This window comes from Oncorhynchus gorbuscha, linkage group LG04 (genome assembly GCF_021184085.1).
Source record: "Oncorhynchus gorbuscha isolate QuinsamMale2020 ecotype Even-year linkage group LG04, OgorEven_v1.0, whole genome shotgun sequence".
Taxonomy (NCBI): Eukaryota; Metazoa; Chordata; class Actinopteri; order Salmoniformes; family Salmonidae; genus Oncorhynchus; species Oncorhynchus gorbuscha.
The window spans coordinates 80,136,754-80,156,753 of NC_060176.1; the positions used below are offsets into that span (position 1 = coordinate 80,136,754).

At 47.4% G+C, this 20,000-nt stretch overlaps 1 protein-coding gene across 1 annotated transcript in view; it reads left to right on the top strand.

Moving 5' to 3' along the window:
- The window catches only part of LOC124034707 (anthrax toxin receptor 2-like), a 146,884-nt gene that overhangs the window by 56,880 nt on the left and 70,004 nt on the right, over nt 1-20,000 (top strand). Inside the window, exons 12-14 of the mRNA XM_046348182.1 lie at nt 5,851-5,901; nt 6,309-6,407; nt 12,376-12,549. Of these exons, the coding sequence (XP_046204138.1) occupies nt 5,851-5,901; nt 6,309-6,407; nt 12,376-12,549 (324 nt within the window). The remainder of the gene's footprint in view (nt 1-5,850; nt 5,902-6,308; nt 6,408-12,375; nt 12,550-20,000) is intronic.

Below are 20,000 nucleotides of genomic sequence, written 5' to 3' on the forward strand. Positions count from 1 at the left end.
AGGTGAAGGTCTTCCTAGGTGACGGTGTTCCTAGGTGAAGGTGTTCCTAGGTGAAGGTGTTCCTAGGTGAAGGTGTTCCTAGGTGAAGGTATTCCGAGGTGAAGGTGTTCCTAGGTGAAGGTGTTCCTAGGTGAAGGTGTTCCTAGGTGAAGGTGTTCCTAGGTGAAGGTGTTCCTAGGTGAAGGTGTTCCTAGGTGAAGGTGTTCCTTAATTTATTATTTTCACATTATTATTGCGACAGCAGTACAGTAGCAACATTAACAGCAGTGGTATACTGGTATCAGAGTAGTTCACTGCGAATGAAACGTCTGTTCAACCTACGATATGCCATAATTACTCTACATTTTGTTGAAAAAACACATTTTGTAAAATGCACAGCTAACCTGCGACGATGGCATGTTCATCTTTCGATGAATAATCAACATAATGTGGTCTGGTTTTGGAGTTCTCTTCCCGGAGGAAGAGGACGAGGAAGAATAAGAAGAGATAGTGAATGTTGGCAGTTAAACATGTACTCGTTGCTACCCGGGCACCGGGGCAGGTTGTACTAGTCTGCTATTGTATAAGTCATACAGGTCTAGGTGTGATGAGCTTTTCATACCAGTAATATACTTTGACTCTTTAAATCAATTCACTGAACCGCTTATATATTTTGACTCTTTAAATCAATTCAGTGAACCAGTTATATATTTTGACTCTTTAAATCAATTCAGTGAACCAGTTATATACTTTGACTCTTTAAATCAATTCACTGAACTGGTAATTCACTTTGACTCTTTAAATCAATTCAGTGAACTGGTAATTCACTTTGACTCTTTAAATCAATTCAGTGAACTGGTAATTCACTTTGACTCTTTAAATCAATTCACTGAACCGGTAATTCACTTTGACTCTGAACCGTTAATATACTTTGACTCTTTAAATCAATTCAGTGAACCAGTTATATACTTTGACTCTTTAAATCAATTCACTGAACTGGTAATTCACTTTGACTCTTTAAATCAATTCAGTGAACCAGTTATATACTTTGACTCTTTAAATCAATTCACCTGAACTGGTAATTCACTTTGACTCTTTAAATCAATTCAGTGAACCAGTTATATACTTTGACTCTTTAAATCAATTCACTGAACCGGTAATTCACTTTGACTCTGAACCGTTAATATACTTTGACTCTTTAAATCAATTCAGTGAACCAGTTATATACTTTGACTCTTTAAATCAATTCACTGAACCGGTAATATACTATGACTCTTTAAATCAAGACACTGAACCGGTAATATACTATGACTCTTTAAATCAAGACACTGAACTGGTAACATAAAGCCTAAACTGATCCTAGATCAGCCCTTCCTACTCTGAGAATCTGTTAGTAGGGGACCGGATCTGACCCCTTTCACTGGGTTCATTTTGTGTTTGTCCTGTCTTTCTTACATATCAATGTCAGTGCTGTTCTAAGCCAGTATCTTATCTGAAGTGACTAAATGTTCTCTACTGACTGACACCTGCCAAGCGTCCCTGTCCGGGGACATGCTTTGTATGCAGATATAAAACACGTGAAGGCATCTTGTCTATGAGTGGAATCACATTGTGGACAACCTGCTAGTCAGTCAGTAGACGTGACACAACCCCTGGCACAGACAGGACAGGCCTGCTAGTCAGTCAGTAGCCTTGACACAACCCCTGGCACAGACAGGACAGGCCTGCTAGTCAGTCAGTAGACGTGACACAACCCCTGGCACAGACAGGACAGCCCTGCTAGTCAGTCAGTAGACGTGACACAACCCAGACAGGACAGGCCTGCTAGTCAGTCAGTAGCCTTGACACAACCCCTGGCACAGACAGGACAGGCCTGCTAGTCAGTCAGTAGCCTTGACACAACCCCTGGCACAGACAGGACAGGCCTGCTAGTCACATCACTCTGGGATGAGAGAGATGTGTGTTTGTATGCGCCCATGTACAGTCGTGGCCAAAAGTTTTGAGAATGACACAAATATTAATTTTCACATCTGCTGCCTCAGTTTGTATGAAGGCAATTTGCATATACTCCAGAATTGTATGATGAGTGATCAGAATAATTTGAATTAATTGCAAAGTCCCTCTTTGCCATGCAAACGAACTGAACCCCCAAAAAAACATTTCGCTCCATTTTACGCCTGCGAACAAATGGACCAAATTCTCTCGTTAACACAAGTGTTGGTGTTGACGAGGACAAAGCTGGAGATCACTCTGTCATGCTGAATGAGTTCGAATAACAGACTGGAAGCTTCCTCTGTCAACCATGGTTACCTGCAAGGAAACACCTGCCGTCATCATTGCTTTGCACAAAAAGGGCTTCACAGGCAAGGATATTGCTGCCAGTAAGATTGCACCTAAATCAACCATTTATTGGATCATCAAGAACTTCAAGAAGAGCGGTTCAATTGTTGTGAAGAAGGCTTCAGGGCGCCCAAGAAAGTCTAGCAAGCACCAGGACCGTCTCCTAAAGTTGATTCAGCTGCGGGATCGGGCCACCACCAGTACAGAGCTTGCTCAGGAATGGCAGCAGGCAGGAGTGAGTGCATCTGCATGCACAGTGAGGCAAAGACTTTTGGAGGATGGCCTGGTGCTACGAAGGGCAGCAAAGAAGCCACTTCTCTCCAGGAAAAACATCAGGGACAGACTGATATTCTGCAAAAGGTACAGGGATTGGACTGCTGAGGACTGGGGTAAAGTCATTTTCTCTGATGAATCCCCTTTCCGATTGTTTGGGGTATCCGGAAAAAGCTTGTCCTGAGAAGACAAGGTGAGCGCTACCATCAGTCCTGTGTCATGCCAACAGTAAAGCATCCTGAGACCATTCATGTGTGGGGTTGCTTCTCAGCCAAGGGAGTGGGCTCACTCACAATTTTGCCAAAGAACACAGCCATGAATAAAGAATGGTACCAACACATCCTCCGAGAGCATCTTCTCCCAACCATCCAGGAACAGTTTGGTGACGAACAATGGCTTTTCCAGCATGATGGAGCACCTTGCCATAAGGCAAAAGTGATAACTAAAATATCAATATTTTGGGTCCATGGCCAGGAAACTCCCCAGACCTTAATCCCATTGAGAACTTGTGGTCAATCTTCAAGAGGCGGGTGGCAAACAAAACCCCACAAATTCTGACAAACTCCAAGCATTGATTATGCAACAATGGGCTGCCATCAGTCAGGATGTGGCCCAGAAGTTAATTGACAGCATGCCAGGGTGGATTGCAGAGGTCTTGAAAAAGAAGGGTCAACACTGCACATATTGACTCTTTGCATCAACTTCATGTAATTGTCAATAAAAGCATTTGACACTTATGAAATGCTTGTAATTATACTTCAGTATTCCATAGTAACATCTGACAAAAATATCTAAAGACACTGAAGCAGCAAACTTTGTGAAAATTAATATTTGTGTCATTCTCAAAACTTTTGTACACGACTGTATGTATGTTTGTGTGAATGTGTCTGTGTGCATACAGGCATTTGTGAGTACATGCAAGTACATGCCTGTGCGTGTGTGTGTGTGTTTAGTGACCTGACCAGGCACTCATCTTCCAGTCAGTCTAGTATGGATCAGAAAACCAAGCTTTAGTCTGGATCAACGCCAAGCTCTAGTCTGGATCAACCCCAAGCTCTAGTCTGGATCAACCCCGAGCTCTAGTCTGGATCAACCCCAAGCTCTAGTCTGGATCAACCCCAGGCACTTGTCTGGATCAACCTCAAGCTCTAGTCTGGATCAACCCCAAGCTCTAGTCTGGATCAACCCCAAGCTCTAGTCTGGATCAAACCCCAAGCTCCAGCCTGGATCAAACCCCAAGCTTGATCCATCCTCTCCCCTCTTCTCCTCTCCTCTCCCCTCTTCTCCTATCCTCTCCCCTCTTCTCCCATCCTCTCCCCTCTTCTCCTATCCTCACCCCTCTTCTCCTATCCTCTCCTCTCCCCTCTTCTCCTATCCTCTCCCCTCTTCTCCTATCATCTCTCCTCCCCTCTTCTCCCCTCCTCTCCCCTCTTCTCCCCTCCTCTCCCATCCTCTCCTCTCCCCTCTCCTCTCCCCTCTTCTCCTCTCCTCTCCCCTCTTCTCCTCTCCTCTCCCTTCTTCTCCTATCCTCTCCCCTCTTCTCCTATCATCTCTCCTCCTCTCCCCTCTTCTCCCCTCCTCTCCCCTCTTCTCCCCTCCTCTCCCATCCTCTCCTCTTTCCTCTCCCCTCTTCTCCTCTCCTCTCCCCTCTTCTCCCATCTTCTCCCCTCTTCTCCTATCCTCACCCCTCTTCTCCTATCCTATCCTCTCCCCTCTTCTCCTATCCTCTCTTCTCTTCTCCTGTCATCTCTCCTCCTCTCCCCTCTTCTCCCCTCCTCTCCCCTCTTCTCCCCTCCTCTCCCATCCTCTCCCCTCTTCTCCCATCCTCTCCCCTCTTCTCCTCTCCTCTCCTCTCCCCTCTTCTCCCCTCATCTCCCCTCTCCTCTCCCCTCTCCTCTAACCTCTTCTCCTCTCCTCTCCCCTCGTCTCCTATCCTCTCCCCTCTTCTCCCATCCTCTCCCCTCTTCTCCTATCCTCTCCTATCCTCTCCCTCTTCTCCTATCATCTCCCCTCCTCTCCCCTCTTCTCCCCTCTTCTCCCCTCCTCTCCCATCCTCTCCCCTCTCCTCTCCCCTCTTCTCCTCTCTCCTCTCCCATCTTCTCCTCTCCCTCCTCTCCCTCTTCTCCTCTCCTCCCCTCTCCTCTCCCCTCTTCTCCTCTCCCCTCTTCTCCTCTCCCCTCTTCTCCTCTCCCCTCTTCTCTCCTCCGCTCCTCTCCCCTCTTCTCCCCTTCCCTCCTTTCTTCTCCATTCTTATCCTCTCCCCATCACCTCTTCTCCTCTCCTCTCTTATCTTCTCCCCTCTTATCCTCAACCCACTTCTCATATCCTCTCCTCCTTTCCTCTTCTCCTCTCCCCTCTTCTCCCCTCTTCTCCTTTTCTCCTTTCCTCCTCTCATCTCCTCTCCCCTCTTCTCCTCTCCTCCTTTACTCCCCTCTTCTCCTCTCCCCTCTTCTCCCCTCTTCTCCTCTCCTTCTTTCCTCCTCCCATCTCCTCTCCCCTCTTCTCCTCTCCTCCCATCTCCTCTCCCCTCTTCTCCTCTCCTCCTTTCCCTTCTCCTCTCATCTCTGCATCTCATTGATGTTAATTATCTCCTCAGTACTCTGATTGGGGGGATTGCTGCTTGGGACCACTGAACCCCATCTAATTAATTACTAGCCTAAGACTCTCCTCTGTCTGTCACCAGTTGATTTGGAGTGTCTCCTTATTGTGTTATTTTACACCAGGGGGCCCTTTGTTGGTTCTCAGGCAGGATCTTGTAATCAGTAGTCCACAGAGTGTTGAGCTGCCAGTAGAGCCCTATCCATACCCTCAATGTTCAGGCCCCACCCTATCCATACCCTCAACGTTCAGGCCCCACCCTATCCATACCCTCAACGTTCAGGCCCCACCCTATCCATACCCTCAACGTTCAGGCCCCACCCTATCCATACCCTCAACGTTCAGGCCCCACCCTATCCATACCCTCAACGTTCAGGCCCCACCCTATCCATACCCTCAACGTTCAGGCCCCACCCTATCCATACCCTCAACGTTCAGGCCCCACCCTATCCATACCCTCAACATTCAGGCCCCACCCTATAAACTAAAAGCTGAAACACACACACAGCACAGGTACATTGCTGACAGAGACAGTGTCACCTGCCATGCATCGTCTCACCTCTGTCAGCCCTCTGTCTGTCTGTCTGTCTGTCTGTCTGTCTGTGATTGACACACTTTCCTGACATTTCACTGTTTGTTGTTTTGTTCTTTGTGTTTCAGGTCATTAAACCCCCCCCTCCTCCTCCTGCTCCTTTGCGGCCTCCACCACCTGTGAGTACAGCACGCACACACACACACACACACACACACACACACACACACACACACACACACACACACACACACACACACACACACACACACACACACACACACACACACACACACACACACACACACACACACACACACACACACACACACACACACACACACACACACACACACACACACACACACACAGGTGTGTCCACGTCAGGTCCTCCGATAGGGACTCATTGGAACCAGGGCTCACATTTCATGTTTCTCATAACCTAGCATTACATAAATACAACATTAAAACATGACATCATTACAACATTACAACATTACATCATTAAATCATTAGATCATTACTTCCATTTTTAATTCTGTGTGTATTCGGTCATACATTCCTGACCTGTTTGTTATCCCTTCAGGAGCCAGAGGAGGACGACCACCTGCCCAAGAAGAAGTGGGCGACTGTGGACGCCTCGTACTACGGAGGGAGAGGAGCAGGAGGGATCAAACGCATGGAGGTTTGACTATGAACTACAGTCATTGTTTAGTGTGGTTTGTACTGTGTGGCTCAGTTGATAAAGCATGGTGCTTGCGAAGACGAGAGTTGTGGGTTTGAGTCCTGCTGCGGCCACCCATATGTAAAATGTATGCACGCGTGACGTTAAGTCGCTTTGGATAAAAACATCTATATTATGATATATTGTACAAGTATATACACAACATTATGAACAACTCTCTCCATGATATAGACTGACCAGGTGAATCCAGGTGAAAGCTATGATCTCTTATTGATGTCACCCGCTAAATCCACTTCAATCAGTGTAGATGAAAGGGGAGGAGTCAGGTTAAAGGAGCATACCCTCCTCCCATCTGTCTTGAGACAGTTGAGACATTGATAGTGTATGTTTGCTATTCAGAGGGTGAAAGGGCAAGACAAAATATTTAAGTGCCTTTGAACCGGGGATGGTAATAGGTGCCAGGCCACACCGGTTTGAGTGTCAAGAACTGCAACGCTGCTGGGTTTTACACCCTCAACAGTTTCCTGTGTGTTTCAAGAATGGTCGCCCACCCTTTAGGTCCCCCACTCTTTAGGTCCCCCACTCTTTGGGTTCACCACCCTTTGGGTCCCCCACCCTTTAGGTCCCCCACCCTTTGGGTCCCCCACCCTTTGGGTTCACCACCCTTTGGGTCCCCCACCCTTTGGGTCCCCCACCCTTTAGGTCCCCCACCCTTTGGGTCCCCCACCCTTTGGGTTCACCACCCTTTAGGTCCACCACCCTTTAGGTCCACCACCCTTTGGGTTCACCACCCTTTAGGTCCCCCACCCTTTGGGTCCCCCACTCTTTGGGTCCACCACCCTTTAGGTCCACCACCCTTTAGGTCCCCCACCCTTTAGGTCCCCCACCCTTTAGGTCCCCCACCCTTTGGGTCCCCCACTCTTTGGGTCCACCACCCTTTAGGTCCACCACCCTTTGGGTCCCCCACCCTTTAGGTCCACCACCCTTTGGGTCCACAACTCTTTGGGTCCACAACTCTTTGGGTCCACCACCCTTTAGGTCCCCCACCCTTTGGGTCCCCCACCCTTTAGGTCCACCACCCTTTAGGTCCACAACTCTTTGGGTCCCCCACCCTTTAGGTCCACCACCCTTTAGGTCCACAACTCTTTGGGTCCCCCACCCTTTAGGTCCACAACTCTTTGGGTCCCCCACCCTTTAGGTCCACCACCCTTTAGGTCCACAACTCTTTGGGTCCCCCACCCTTTAGGTCCACAACTCTTTGGGTCCCCCACCCTTTAGGTCCACAACTCTTTGGGTCCCCCACCCTTTAGGTCCACCACCCTTTAGGTCCACAACTCTTTGGGTCCCCCACCCTTTAGGTCCACAACTCTTTGGGTCCCCCACCCTTTAGGTCCACAACTCTTTGGGTCCCCCACCCTTTAGGTCCCCCACCCTTTAGGTCCACAACTCTTTGGGTCCCCCGCCCTTTAGGTCCACAACTCTTTAGGTCCCCCACCCTTTGGGTCCCCCACTCTTTGGGTCCACCACCCTTTAGGTCCACCACCCTTTAGGTCCCCCACCCTTTAGGTCCACCACCCTTTGGGTCCCCCACCCTTTAGGTCCACCACCCTTTGGGTCCCCCACCCTTTAGGTCCACCACTCTTTGGGTCCCCCACCCTTTAGTTCCACCACTCTTTGGGTCCCCCACCCTTTAGGTCCACCACCCTTTAGGTCCCCCACCCTTTAGGTCCACAACTCTTTGGGTCCCCCACCCTTTAGGTCCACCACCCTTTAGGTCCCCCACCCTTTAGGTCCACCACTCTTTGGGTCCCCCACCCTTTAGGTCCACCACCCTTTAGGTCCACCACCCTTTGGGTCCCCCACCCTTTAGGTCCACCACCCTTTGGGTCCCCCACCCTTTAGGTCCACCACTCTTTGGGTCCCCCACCCTTTAGGTCCACCACTCTTTGGGTCCCCCACCCTTTAGGTCCACCACCCTTTAGGTCCCCCACCCTTTAGGTCCACAACTCTTTGGGTCCCCCACCCTTTAAGTCCACCACCCTTTAGGTCCCCCACCCTTTAGGTCCCCCACCCTTTAGGTCCCCCACCCTTTAGGTCCACAACTCTTTGGGTCCCCCACCCTTTGGGTTCACCACTCAAAGAACATCCAGCCAATTTGACACAACTATGTGAAGCATTGGAGTCAACATGGGTCCAGCATCCCTGTGGAACAAATTGAGGCTGTTCTGATGGTAAAAATGGGGATGCAACTCAATATTAGGAAGGTGTTCTTAATGTTTTGTACACTCAGTGTACGTGATCTCACACATCATGGGCTGGTTTACTCACACAGAGCCTGATTACAAATTGGATCTGCTGTCATCTGGTACCGAGCAATGTGCCCAGAACAGAACAGACCAGCCAGCCGCCAGATGAGAACAAACTCAAACTCCACACTATACTCTAGCCTTGCCCGGCATGCCTGTGACTCCAGGAAGGTGCAAAGTAAAGTGCGTCTTTTTAGATTGTGTGTGTGTAGGCATTATGTCGTTTCTGTCAGCTGCTGATGGGCTCTGACATGACAGGTGCTGCCAGCTCATCCATCCCTCCTCCTCTCAGCCTGGTTTTCTGAAGTCACAGGATGGATGAATGATTGAGCACTGCCTTCGGCTTGATGTATTTATCCATCTCGTCCCCTCTACCCATCTCGCCCCCTCTCTCCCCCTCTCCCCATCTCTCCCCCTCTCCCAATCTCGCCCCCTCTCCCCTCGCCCCCTCTCCCCATCTCGCCCCCTCTCCGTCTCACCCCCTCTCCCCATCTCGCCCCCTCTCCCCATCTCTCCCCCTCTCCCAATCTCGCCCCCTCTCCCCATCTCGCCCCCTCTCCGTCTCGCCCCCTCTCCGTCTCGCCCCCTCTCCCCATCTCGCCCCCTCTCCTCAACTCTCCATCTCTCCCCATATCTCCATCTCTCTATCTCTCCCCCTATTTCCATCTCTCTAAATATCTCCATCTCTCCCCATATCTCTCCTTCCAACTCCGGGCACCTTGGCACTTCTTTGTTCACCTCACTGCTCGCTTGTTCGCTACCTCTCTCCAAAGCTAATAGATGCTAATAGATGTGCAAAGCTAATAGATGTGCAAAGCTCATAGATGCAGTGCAAAGCGAATAGATGCAGTGCAAAGCAAATAGATGCTAATAGATGCAGTGTAAAGCTAATAGATGCTAATAGATGCAGTGCAAAGCCAATAGATGCAGTGCAAAGCTAATAGATGCAGTGTAAAGCGAATAGATGCTAATAGATACAGTGTAAAGCTAATAGATGCAGTGTAAAGCTAATAGATGCAGTGTACAGCTAATAGATGCTAATAGATGCAGTGTAAAGCTAATAGATGCAGTGCAAAGCAAATAGATGCAGTGCAAAGCAAATATATGCTAATAGATGCAGTGTAAAGCTAATAGATGCTAATAGATGCAGTACAAAGCCAATAGATGCAGTGCAAAGCTAATAGATGCAGTGCAAAGCTAATAGATGCAGTGCAAAGCAAATAGATGCTAATAGATGCAGTGTAAAGCTAATAGATGCTAATAGATGCAGTGCAAAACCAATAGATGCAGTGCAAAGCTAATAGATGCAGTGCAAAGCTAATAGATGCAGTGCAAAGTTAATAGATGCTAATAGATGCAGTGTAAAGCTAACAGATGCTAATAGATGCAGTGCAAAACTAATAGATGCTAATAGATGCAGTGTAAAGCTAATGTATGTAGTGTAAAGCTAATAGATGCAGTGTAAAGCTCATAGATGCAGTGTAAAGCTAATAGATGCAGTGTAAAGCTAATAGATGCATTGTAAAGCTAATAGATGCAGTGTAAAGCTAATAGATGCAGTGTACAGCTAATAGATGCAGTGTACAGCTAATAGATGCTAATAGATGCAGTGTAAAGCTAATAGATGCAGTGTAAAGCTAATAGATGCATTGTAAAGCTAATAGATGCAGTGTAAAGCTAATATATGCAGTGTACAGCTAATAGATGCAGTGTAAAGCTCATAGATGCAGTGTAAAGCTAATATATGCAGTGTAAAGCTAATAGATGCAGTGTAAAGCTCATAGATGCAGTGTAAACCTCATAGATGCAGTGTAAAGCTAATAGATGCAGTGTACAGCTAATAGATGCTAATAGATGCAGTGTAAAGCTAATAGATGCAGTGTAAAGCGAATAGGTGCTAATAGATACAGTGTAAAGCTAATAGATGCAGTGTAAAGCTAATAGATGCAGTGTACAGCTAATAGATGCTAATAGATGCAGTGTAAAGCTAATAGATGCAGTGTAAAGCTAATAGATGCATTGTAAAGCTAATAGATGCAGTGTAAAGCTAATATATGCAGTGTACAGCTAATAGATGCAGTGTAAAGCTAACAGATGCTAATAGATGCAGTGTAAAGCTAATAGATGCAGTGCAAAGCAAATAGATGCTAATAGATGCAGTGTAAAGCTAATAGATGCTAATAGATGCAGTGTAAAGCTAATAGATGCTAATAGATGCAGTGCAAAGCTCATAGATGCAGTGCAAAGCGAATAGATGCAGTGCAAAGCAAATAGATGCTAATAGATGCAGTGTAAAGCTAATATATGTAGTGTAAAGCTAATAGATGCAGTGTAAAGCTCATAGATGCAGTGTAAAGCTAATATATGCAGTGTAAAGCTAATATATGCATTGTAAAGCTAATAGATGCATTGTAAAGCTAATAGATGCAGTGTAAAGCTAATAGATGCAGTGTACAGCTAATAGATGTAGTGTAAAGCTCATAGATGCAGTGTAAAGCTAATAGGTGCAGTGTACAGCTAATAGATGCTAATATATGCAGTGTAAAGCTAATAGATGCAGTGTAAAGCTAATAGATGCAGTGTAAAGCGAATAGATGCTAATAGATACAGTGTAAAGCTAATAGATGCAGTGTAAAGCTAATAGATGCAGTGTACAGCTAATAGATGCTAATAGATGCAGTGTAAAGCTAATAGATGCAGTGTAAAGCTAATAGATGCATTGTAAAGCTAATAGATGCAGTGTAAAGCTAATATATGCAGTGTACAGCTAATAGATGCAGTGTAAAGCTCATAGATGCAGTGTAAAGCTCATAGATGCAGTGTAAAGCTAATAGATGCAGTGTACAGCTAATAGATGCTAATAGATGCAGTGTAAAGCTAATAGATGCAGTGTAAAGCTAATAGATGCAGTGTAAAGCGAATAGATGCTAATAGATACAGTGTAAAGCTAATAGATGCAGTGTAAAGCTAATAGATGCAGTGTAAAGCTAATAGATGCAGTGTACAGCTAATAGATGCAGTGTAAAGCTAATAGATGCAGTGTAAAGCTAATAGATGCAGTGTAAAGCTAATAGATGCAGTGTAAAGCTAATAGATGCAGTGTAAAGCTAATGCAGCTACCGTCTCCATACGGTCCCCACTTCCCCTAACGTGTTGAAGTACAACGCTCGTTCAACCTGCAGTGTGTTGAAGAACAACGCTCGTACACCCTGAAGTGTGTTGAACGTACACCCTGAAGTGTGTTGAATAGAATGCACAAGCAATCTTTTATTCATCGGGGTAGATATGTGATGTGTGTGTGGAGGTGTGTGTTTTTCCGTGGGGAATGGGAGATCATAGGAAGCGGTTCTGTGTCGTAGCAGCTAAACCTACAGCTTGAAGAGCGTGTCAATAATTAACCACTCACCTGTCTGCTGTCGGTACCGGTGGGTTCTACCCGGCAACAGATGTGATGGATTTAATTAAAACAGGATAGGCTTCAGAAACCAAAAGAAAGGCGATGATTTAAATGAAAACAGTAAAAACGACACAGGGGTTATATGAAAGGGACAATGTACGTTTAACCTTTCAGAACAGTCTAATGTTACAGGACGTTAATAACAACAACGTGCTGTTGAACCGGGAATTGACCTTCTGACCCCTGTCCGTTGTGTCCTATCCAGGTGCGTTGGGGAGAGAAGGGCTCTACAGAGGAAGGGGCAAGGCTGGAGAAGGCTAAGAATGCTGTAGTGTCTGTTCCTGAGGAGGTGGAAGAGCCCATGATGGCCAAACGGCCCCCCAAACCCAAACCTACATACCACCAGCGCCAGGAGTCCAAATGGTACACCCCTATAAAGGTACGTTCAAGATTACATCTGAAAATGGCACCCTATTCCCTTAACTCTCTTGTTTTGGTCAGAGCCTGATAAGGCCTAGTCTGTAGGAGAAGCTTCTTGTTTTGGTCAGAGCCTGATAAGGCCTAGTCTGTAGGAGAAGCTTCTTGTTTTGGTCAGAGTCTGTTGGAGAAGCTTCCTGTTTTGGTCAGAGCCTGATAAGGCCTAGTCCGTTGGAGAAGCTTCCTGTTTTGGTCAGAGCCTGATAAGGCCTAGTCTGTTGGAGAAGCTTCTGTTGGAGAAGCTTGTTTTGGTCTGAGCCTGATAAGGCCTAGTCTGTTGGAGAAGCTTCTTGTTTTGGTCAGAGCCTGATAAGGCCTAGTCTGTTGGAGAAGCTTCTTGTTTTGGTCAGAGCCTGATAAGGCCTAGTCCGTTGGAGAAGCTTCCTGTTTTGGTCAGAGCCTGATAAGGCCTAGTCTGTTGGAGAAGCTTCCTGTTTTGGTCAGAGCCTGATAAGGCCTAGTCTGTTGGAGAAGCTTCCTGTTTTGGTCAGAGCCTGATAAGGCCTAGTCCGTTGGAGAAGCTTCCTGTTTTGGTCAGAGCCTGATCTAGTCTGTTTTTGTTTTGGTCAGAGCCTGATAAGGCCTAGTCTGTTGGAGAAGCTTCCTGTTTTGGTCAGAGTCTGTTGGAGAAGCTTCCTGTTTTGGTCAGAGCCTGATAAGGCCTAGTCTGTTGGAGAAGCTTCTTGTTTTGGTCAGAGCCTGATAAGGCCTAGTCTGTTGGAGAAGCTTCTTGTTTTGGTCAGAGCCTGATAAGGCCTAGTCTGTTGGAGAAGCTTCTTGTTTTGGTCAGAGCCTGATAAGGCCTAGTCTGTTGGAGAAGCTTCTTGTTTTGGTCAGAGCCTGATAAGGCCTAGTCTGTTGGAGAAGCTTCTTGTTTTGGTCAGAGCCTGATAAGGCCTAGTCCGTTGGAGAAGCTTCCTGTTTTGGTCAGAGCCTGATAAGGCCTAGTCTGTTGGAGAAGCTTCCTGTTTTGGTCAGAGCCTGATAAGGCCTAGTCCGTTGGAGAAGCTTCCTGTTTTGGTCAGAGCCTGATAAGGCCTAGTCTGTTGGAGAAGCTTCTTGTTTTGGTCAGAGCCTGATAAGGCCTAGTCTGTTGGAGAAGCTTCCTGTTTTGGTCAGAGCCTGATAAGACCTAGTCTGTTGGAGAAGCTTCTTGTTTTGGTCAGAGCCTGATAAGGCCTAGTCTGTTGGAGAAGCTTCTTGTTTTGGTCAGAGCCTGATAAGGCCTAGTCCGTTGGAGAAGCTTCCTGTTTTGGTCAGAGCCTGATAAGGCCTAGTCTGTTGGAGAAGCTTCCTGTTTTGGTCAGAGCCTGATAAGGCCTAGTCCGTTGGAGAAGCTTCCTGTTTTGTTTTAGTCGTTGGAGAAGCTTCCTGTTTTGAGCCTGATAAGGCCTAGTCTGTTGGAGAAGCTTCTTGTTTTGGTCAGAGCCTGATAAGGCCTAGTCTGTTGGAGAAGCTTCCTGTTTTGGTCAGAGTAAGGCCTAGTGTTGGAGAAGCTTCCTGTTTTGGTCAGAGCCTGATAAGGCCTAGTCTGTTGGAGAAGCTTCTTGTTTTGGTCAGAGCCTGATAAGGCCTAGTCTGTTGGAGAAGCTTCTTGTTTTGGTCAGAGCCTGATAAGGCCTAGTCTGTTGGAGAAGCATCTTGTTTTGGTCAGAGCCTGATAAGGCCTAGTCCGTTGGAGAAGCTTCCTGTTTTGGTCAGAGCCTGATAAGGCCTAGTCTGTTGGAGAAGCTTCCTGTTTTGGTCAGAGCCTGATAAGGCCTAGTCCGTTGGAGAAGCTTCCTGTTTTGGTCAGAGCCTGATAAGGCCTAGTCTGTTGGAGAAGCTTCCTGTTTTGGTCAGAGCCTGATAAGGCCTAGTCTGTTGGAGAAGCTTCCTGTTTTGGTCAGAGCCTGATAAGGCCTAGTCCGTTGGAGAAGCTTCCTGTTTTTTAAGGCCTAGTCGTGTTGGAGAAGCTTCCTGAGAGGCTGATAAGGCCTAGTCCGTTGGAGAAGCTTCCTGTTTTGGTCAGAGCCTGATAAGGCCTAGTCTGTTGGAGAAGCTTCTTGTTTTGGTCAGAGCCTGATAAGGCCTAGTCTGTTGCCTGTTTTGGTCAGAGAAGTCCTGTTTTGGTCAGAGAAGCTTCCTGTTTTGGTCAGAGCCTGATAAGGCCTAGTCTGTTGGAGAAGCTTCCTGTTTTGGTCAGAGCCTGATAAGGCCTAGTCTGTTGGAGAAGCTTCTTGTTTTGGTCAGAGCCTGATAAGGCCTAGTCTGTTGGAGAAGCTTCTTGTTTTGGTCAGAGCCTGATAAGGCCTAGTCTGTTGGAGAAGCATCTTGTTTTGGTCAGAGCCTGATAAGGCCTAGTCCGTTGGAGAAGCTTCCTGTTTTGGTCAGAGCCTGATAAGGCCTAGTCTGTTAGAGAAGCTTCCTGTTTTGGTCAGAGCCTGATAAGGCCTAGTCCGTTGGAGAAGCTTCCTGTTTTGGTCAGAGCCTGATAAGGCCTAGTCTGTTAGAGAAGCTTCCTGTTTTGGTCAGAGCCTGATAAGGCCTAGTCTGTTGGAGAAGCTTCCTGTTTTGGTCAGAGCCTGATAAGGCCTAGTCTGTTGGAGAAGCTTCCTGTTTTGGTCAGAGCCTGATAAGGCCTAGTCCGTTGGAGAAGCTTCCTGTTTTGGTCAGAGCCTGATAAGGCCTAGTCTGTTAGAGAAGCTTCCTGTTTTGGTCAGAGCCTGATAAGGCCTAGTCCGTTGGAGAAGCTTCCTGTTTTGGTCAGAGCCTGATAAGGCCTAGTCTGTTGGAGAAGCTTCCTGTTTTGGTCAGAGCCTGATAAGGCCTAGTCTGTTGGAGAAGCTTCCTGTTTTGGTCAGAGCCTGATAAGGCCTAGTCCGTGTTGGAGAAGCTTCCTGTTTTGGTCAGAGCCTGATAAGGCCTAGTCCTGTTGGAGAAGCTTCCTGTTTTGGTCAGAGCCTGATAAGGCCTAGTCTGTTGGAGAAGCTTCTTGTTTTGGTCAGAGCCTGATAAGGCCTAGTCTGTTGGAGAAGCTTCCTGTTTTGGTCAGAGTCTGTTGGAGAAGCTTCCTGTTTTGGTCAGAGCCTGATAAGGCCTAGTCTGTTGGAGAAGCTTCTTGTTTTGGTCAGAGCCTGATAAGGCCTAGTCTGTTGGAGAAGCTTCTTGTTTTGGTCAGAGCCTGATAAGGCCTAGTCTGTTGGAGAAGCATCTTGTTTTGGTCAGAGCCTGATAAGGCCTAGTCCGTTGGAGAAGCTTCCTGTTTTGGTCAGAGCCTGATAAGGCCTAGTCTGTTAGAGAAGCTTCCTGTTTTGGTCAGAGCCTGATAAGGCCTAGTCCGTTGGAGAAGCTTCCTGTTTTGGTCAGAGCCTGATAAGGCCTAGTCTGTTAGAGAAGCTTCCTGTTTTGGTCAGAGCCTGATAAGGCCTAGTCCCTTGGAGAAGCTTCCTGTTTTGGTCAGAGCCTGATAAGGCCTAGTCCGTTGGAGAAGCTTCCTGTTTTGGTCAGAGCCTGATAAGGCCTAGTCCGTTGGAGAAGCTTCCTGTTTTGGTCAGAGCCTGATAAGGCCTAGTCTGTTGGAGAAGCTTCCTGTTTTGGTCAGAGCCTGATAAGGCCTAGTCCGTTGGAGAAGCTTCCTGTTTTGGTCAGAGCCTGATAAGGCCTAGTCTGTTGGAGAAGCTTCTTGTTTTGGTCAGAGCCTGATAAGGCCTAGTCTGTTGAAGAAGCTTCCTGTTTTGGTCAGAGTCTGTTGGAGAAGCTTCCTGTTTTGGTCAGAGCCTGATAAGGCCTAGTCTGTTGGAGAAGCTTCTTGTTTTGGTCAGAGCCTGATAAGGCCTAGTCTGTTGGAGAAGCTTCTTGTTTTGGTCAGAGCCTGATAAGGCCTAGTCTGTTGGAGAAGCTTCTTGTTTTGGTCAGAGCCTGATAAGGCCTAGTCCGTTGGAGAAGCTTCTTGTTTTGGTCTGAGCCTGATAAAGCCTAGTCTGTTGGAGAAGCTTCTTGTTTTGGTCAGAGCCTGATAAGGCCTAGTCTGTTGGAGAAGCTTCTTGTTTTGGTCAGAGCCTGATAAGGCCTAGTCCGTTGGAGAAGCTTCCTGTTTTGGTCAGAGCCTGATAAGGCCTAGTCTGTTGGAGAAGCTTCCTGTTTTGGTCAGAGCCTGATAAGGCCTAGTCTGTTGGAGAAGCTTCCTGTTTTGGTCAGAGCCTGATAAGGCCTAGTCCGTTGGAGAAGCTTCCTGTTTTTTTGGTCTGTTGGAGAAGCTTCCTGTTTTGGTCAGAGCCTGATAAGGCCTAGTCTGTTGGAGAAGCTTCCTGTTTTGGTCAGAGCCTGTTAAGGAGAAGCTTCCTGTTTTGGTCAGAGCCTGATAAGGCCTAGTCTGTTGGAGAAGCTTCTTGTTTTGGTCAGAGCCTGATAAGGCCTAGTCTGTTGGAGAAGCTTCTTGTTTTGGTCAGAGCCTGATAAGGCCTAGTCTGTTGGAGAAGCATCTTGTTTTGGTCAGAGCCTGATAAGGCCTAGTCCGTTGGAGAAGCTTCCTGTTTTGGTCAGAGCCTGATAAGGCCTAGTCTGTTAGAGAAGCTTCCTGTTTTGGTCAGAGCCTGATAAGGCCTAGTCCGTTGGAGAAGCTTCCTGTTTTGGTCAGAGCCTGATAAGGCCTAGTCTGTTAGAGAAGCTTCCTGTTTTGGTCAGAGCCTGATAAGGCCTAGTCTGTTGGAGAAGCTTCCTGTTTTGGTCAGAGCCTGATAAGGCCTAGTCCGTTGGAGAAGCTTCCTGTTTTGGTCAGAGCCTGATAAGGCCTAGTCCGTTGGAGAAGCTTCCTGTTTTTTGGTCAGAGCCTGATAAGGCCTAGTCTGTTGGAGAAGCTTCCTGTTTTTTGGTCAGAGCCTGATAAGGCCTAGTCTGTTGGAGAAGCTTCCTGTTTTGGTCAGAGCCTGATAAGGCCTAGTCTGTTGGAGAAGCTTCTTGTTTTGGTCAGAGCCTGATAAGGCCTAGTCTGTTGGAGAAGCTTCCTGTTTTGGTCAGAGTCTGTTGGAGAAGCTTCCTGTTTTGGTCAGAGCCTGATAAGGCCTAGTCTGTTGGAGAAGCTTCTTGTTTTGGTCAGAGCCTGATAAGGCCTAGTCTGTTGGAGAAGCTTCTTGTTTTGGTCAGAGCCTGATAAGGCCTAGTCCAGAGCCTGATAAGGCCTAGTTGGAGAAGCTTCCTGTTTTGGTCAGAGCCTGATAAGGCCTAGTCCGTTGGAGAAGCTTCCTGTTTTGGTCAGAGCCTGATAAGGCCTAGTCTGTTGGAGAAGCTTCTTGTTTTGGTCAGAGCCTGATAAGGCCTAGTCTGTTGGAGAAGCTTCCTGTTTTGGTCAGAGCCTGATAAGGCCTAGTCTGTTGGAGAAGCTTCTTGTTTTGGTCAGAGCCTGATAAGGCCTAGTCTGTTGGAGAAGCTTCTTGTTTTGGTCAGAGCCTGATAAGGCCTAGTCCGTTGGAGAAGCTTCCTGTTTTGGTCAGAGCCTGATAAGGCCTAGTCTGTTGGAGAAGCTTCCTGTTTTGGTCAGAGCCTGATAAGGCCTAGTCCGTTGGAGAAGCTTCCTGTTTTGGTCAGAGCCTGATAAGGCCTAGTCCGTTGGAGAAGCTTCCTGTTTTGGTCAGAGCCTGATAAGGCCTAGTCTGTTGGAGAAGCTTCTTGTTTTGGTCAGAGCCTGATAAGGCCTAGTCTGTTGGAGAAGCTTCCTGTTTTGGTCAGAGTCTGTTGGAGAAGCTTCCTGTTTTGGTCAGAGCCTGATAAGGCCTAGTCTGTTGGAGAAGCTTCTTGTTTTGGTCAGAGCCTGATAAGGCCTAGTCTGTTGGAGAAGCTTCTTGTTTTGGTCAGAGCCTGATAAGGCCTAGTCTGTTGGAGAAGCATCTTGTTTTGGTCAGAGCCTGATAAGGCCTAGTCCGTTGGAGAAGCTTCCTGTTTTGGTCAGAGCCTGATAAGGCCTAGTCTGTTAGAGAAGCTTCCTGTTTTGGTCAGAGCCTGATAAGGCCTAGTCCGTTGGAGAAGCTTCCTGTTTTGGTCAGAGCCTGATAAGGCCTAGTCTGTTAGAGAAGCTTCCTGTTTTGGTCAGAGCCTGATAAGGCCTAGTCCGTTGGAGAAGCTTCCTGTTTTGGTCAGAGCCTGATAAGGCCTAGTCCGTTGGAGAAGCTTCCTGTTTTGGTCAGAGCCTGATAAGGCCTAGTCTGTTGGAGAAGCTTCTTGTTTTGGTCAGAGCCTGATAAGGCCTAGTCTGTTGGAGAAGCTTCTTGTTTTGGTCAGAGCCTGATAAGGCCTAGTCCGTTGGAGAAGCTTCCTGTTTTGGTCAGAGCCTGATAAGGCCTAGTCTGTTGGAGAAGCTTCTTGTTTTGGTCAGAGCCTGATAAGGCCTAGTCTGTTGGAGAAGCTTCTTGTTTTGGTCAGAGCCTGATAAGGCCTAGTCTGTTGGAGAAGCTTCCTGTTTTGGTCAGAGCCTGATAAGGCCTAGTCTGTTGGAGAAGAGCCTTAAGGCCTGTTTTGGAGAAGCTTCCTGTTTTGGTCAGAGCCTGATAAGGCCTAGTCTGTTGGAGAAGCTTCCTGTTTTGGTCAGAGCCTGATAAGGCCTGTTTTGGTCTAGTTGGAGAAGCTTCTTGTTTTGGTCAGAGCCTGATAAGGCCTAGTCTGTTGGAGAAGCTTCTTGTTTTGGTCAGAGCCTGATAAGGCCTAGTCTGTTGGACAAGCTTCCTGTTTTGGTCAGAGCCTGATAAGGCCTAGTCTGTTGGAGAAGCTTCCTGTTTTGGTCAGAGTCTGTTGGAGAAGCTTCCTGTTTTGGTCAGAGCCTGATAAGGCCTAGTCCGTTGGAGAAGCTTCCTGTTTTGGTCAGAGCCTGATAAGGAAGCTTCCTGTTTTGGTCAGAGCCTGATAAGGCCTAGTCTGTTGGAGAAGCTTCCTGTTTTGGTCAGAGCCTGATAAGGCCTAGTCCGTTGGAGAAGCTTCCTGTTTTGGTCAGAGCCTGATAAGGCCTAGTCTGTTGGAGAAGCTTCCTGTTTTGGTCAGAGCCTGATAAGGCCTAGTCTGTTGGAGAAGCTTCCTGTTTTGGTCAGAGCCTGATAAGGCCTAGTCTGTTGGAGAAGCTTCTTGTTTTGGTCAGAGCCTGATAAGGCCTAGTCTGTTGGAGAAGCTTCTTGTTTTGGTCAGAGCCTGATAAGGCCTAGTCTGTTGGAGAAGCTTCCTTGTTTTGGTCAGAGCCTGATAAGGCCTAGTCCGTTGGAGAAGCTTCTGTTTTGGTCAGAGCCTGATAAGGCCTAGTCTGTTGGAGAAGCTTCCTGTTTTGGTCAGAGCCTGATAAGGCCTAGTCTGTTGGAGAAGCTTCCTGTTTTGGTCAGAGCCTGATAAGGCCTAGTGTTGGAGAAGCTTCCTGTTTTGGTCAGAGCCTGATAAGGCCTAGTCTGTTGGAGAAGC